The sequence below is a fragment of the Plasmodium reichenowi genome, chromosome 9 (genome assembly GCF_001601855.1).
Source record: "Plasmodium reichenowi strain SY57 chromosome 9, whole genome shotgun sequence".
NCBI lineage: Eukaryota > Apicomplexa > Aconoidasida > Haemosporida > Plasmodiidae > Plasmodium > Plasmodium reichenowi.
In genome coordinates this window covers 1,232,548-1,233,872 of record NC_033654.1, presented here as the reverse complement: position 1 = coordinate 1,233,872, position 1,325 = coordinate 1,232,548, and the positions used below count along the sequence as shown (strand labels likewise).

The window sequence follows — 1,325 nt, the reverse complement described above, 5'->3', positions numbered from 1 at the left end:
GTTTTTTATTTTTTATTGTGTAAAAATATTTCTTATTTTTATAAAAAAAAAAAAAAAAAAAAAAAAAAAAAAAAAAATAATTTATAAAAAAAAAAAAAAAAAAAAAAAAAAAAAAAAAAAAAAAAAATATATATATATATATATATACTCATATACATATACATATACATATAATATATTTATTTTTATTTTTACATTCCTAATAATTTATTATAAATGAATAATTATATGCACCTCCAGTACAATGTTATTCTTTTTAATTTAATTTCCTGAACATTTGTTCCCATTAATTAATAACTAAATATTACATTTAATATATTATACTTTTTCTTTTCCTTCTCATAAAGATAAACGAGACGACGTGGGAAAATATAAGCAAAAAAAAGATTTGGTATTTAAAAAATATATCAAAACAAAATCACAATCCTTTTTTTTTAGGTTATATAAAAAATGTTTTAATATTTTTTTGTTTTATGCCTTTGCCCTTTATATTCCTTGAGAAAATTAGGGACTTCTGTTTGGGCCTTTTTTTTACATTCAGTATGATAACCTATGGAAAAGAGGGTGAAATAATATGGAAGAGGAGTAATATAAAATGAACAAATTGGATAATGTGAATAATGCAATGCACATAAATGATCATAATAATAATAATAATAATAATAGTGTGATGAATATGAATATAAATATATATATATATATATATATATATATATATATCAATTAAATGATATAACTCGTGATCTAATATCAATGTGTTGAGGTAATTCATCGATTAGCATATGCTCATATTTTTTTATATACTTATGATAATATACATTTTTATGCACATCGTTATATATATATATATATATATATATATATATATATATATATATATATATTTATATTTATTTATATTTATTTATTTATTTATTTATAGACATTTTCTAGGTTCATAAGAAGATACTGTTTATAAGAAGAATATATTGAATTGTATGATTAATATTATTTCATTTATAATTTGTTCACTTTGTAATTTTTCTTAAAAGAAAAAAAAAAAAAAAAATAATAAATAATAATAATAAATAATATACAAATAATATACAAATAATATACAAATATTCACATTACAAAATGTGTAAAAAGTTCTTATCCATTTTTAATGTTCTGCACAGAACACATGTAACATATTTAAAGAGCGAACAAAAAAAAGTACTATATGAATTATATAAAAAAGAGATACCAAAGATAAGTGAACATAAAGCATACAGTGATATTATAAAATTACAAAAACATTCTCAAATATTATATTCTTTAAATGAAGAATTAGATATATATAAAAA

At 17.1% G+C, this 1,325-nt stretch overlaps 2 protein-coding genes across 2 annotated transcripts in view; both read left to right on the top strand.

The window, feature by feature from the left end:
• Positions 1-499, top strand: part of PRSY57_0930500 (palmitoyltransferase, putative) — a gene marked incomplete at both ends in the record, with an annotated part of 2,592 nt that extends 2,093 nt beyond the window's left edge. Inside the window, one exon of the mRNA XM_020114826.1 lies at positions 348-499. Coding sequence (XP_019970525.1) covers positions 348-499 — 152 coding nt within the window.
• Positions 500-1,116: 617 nt separating this feature from the next.
• PRSY57_0930400 (peptide release factor, putative) overlaps positions 1,117-1,325 on the top strand; it is a gene marked incomplete at both ends in the record, with an annotated part of 1,469 nt that continues 1,260 nt past the window's right edge. The window contains one exon of the mRNA XM_012907543.2: positions 1,117-1,325. This exon is cut by the window's right edge and continues 187 nt beyond it. Within this exon, the coding sequence (XP_012762997.2) occupies positions 1,117-1,325 (209 nt within the window).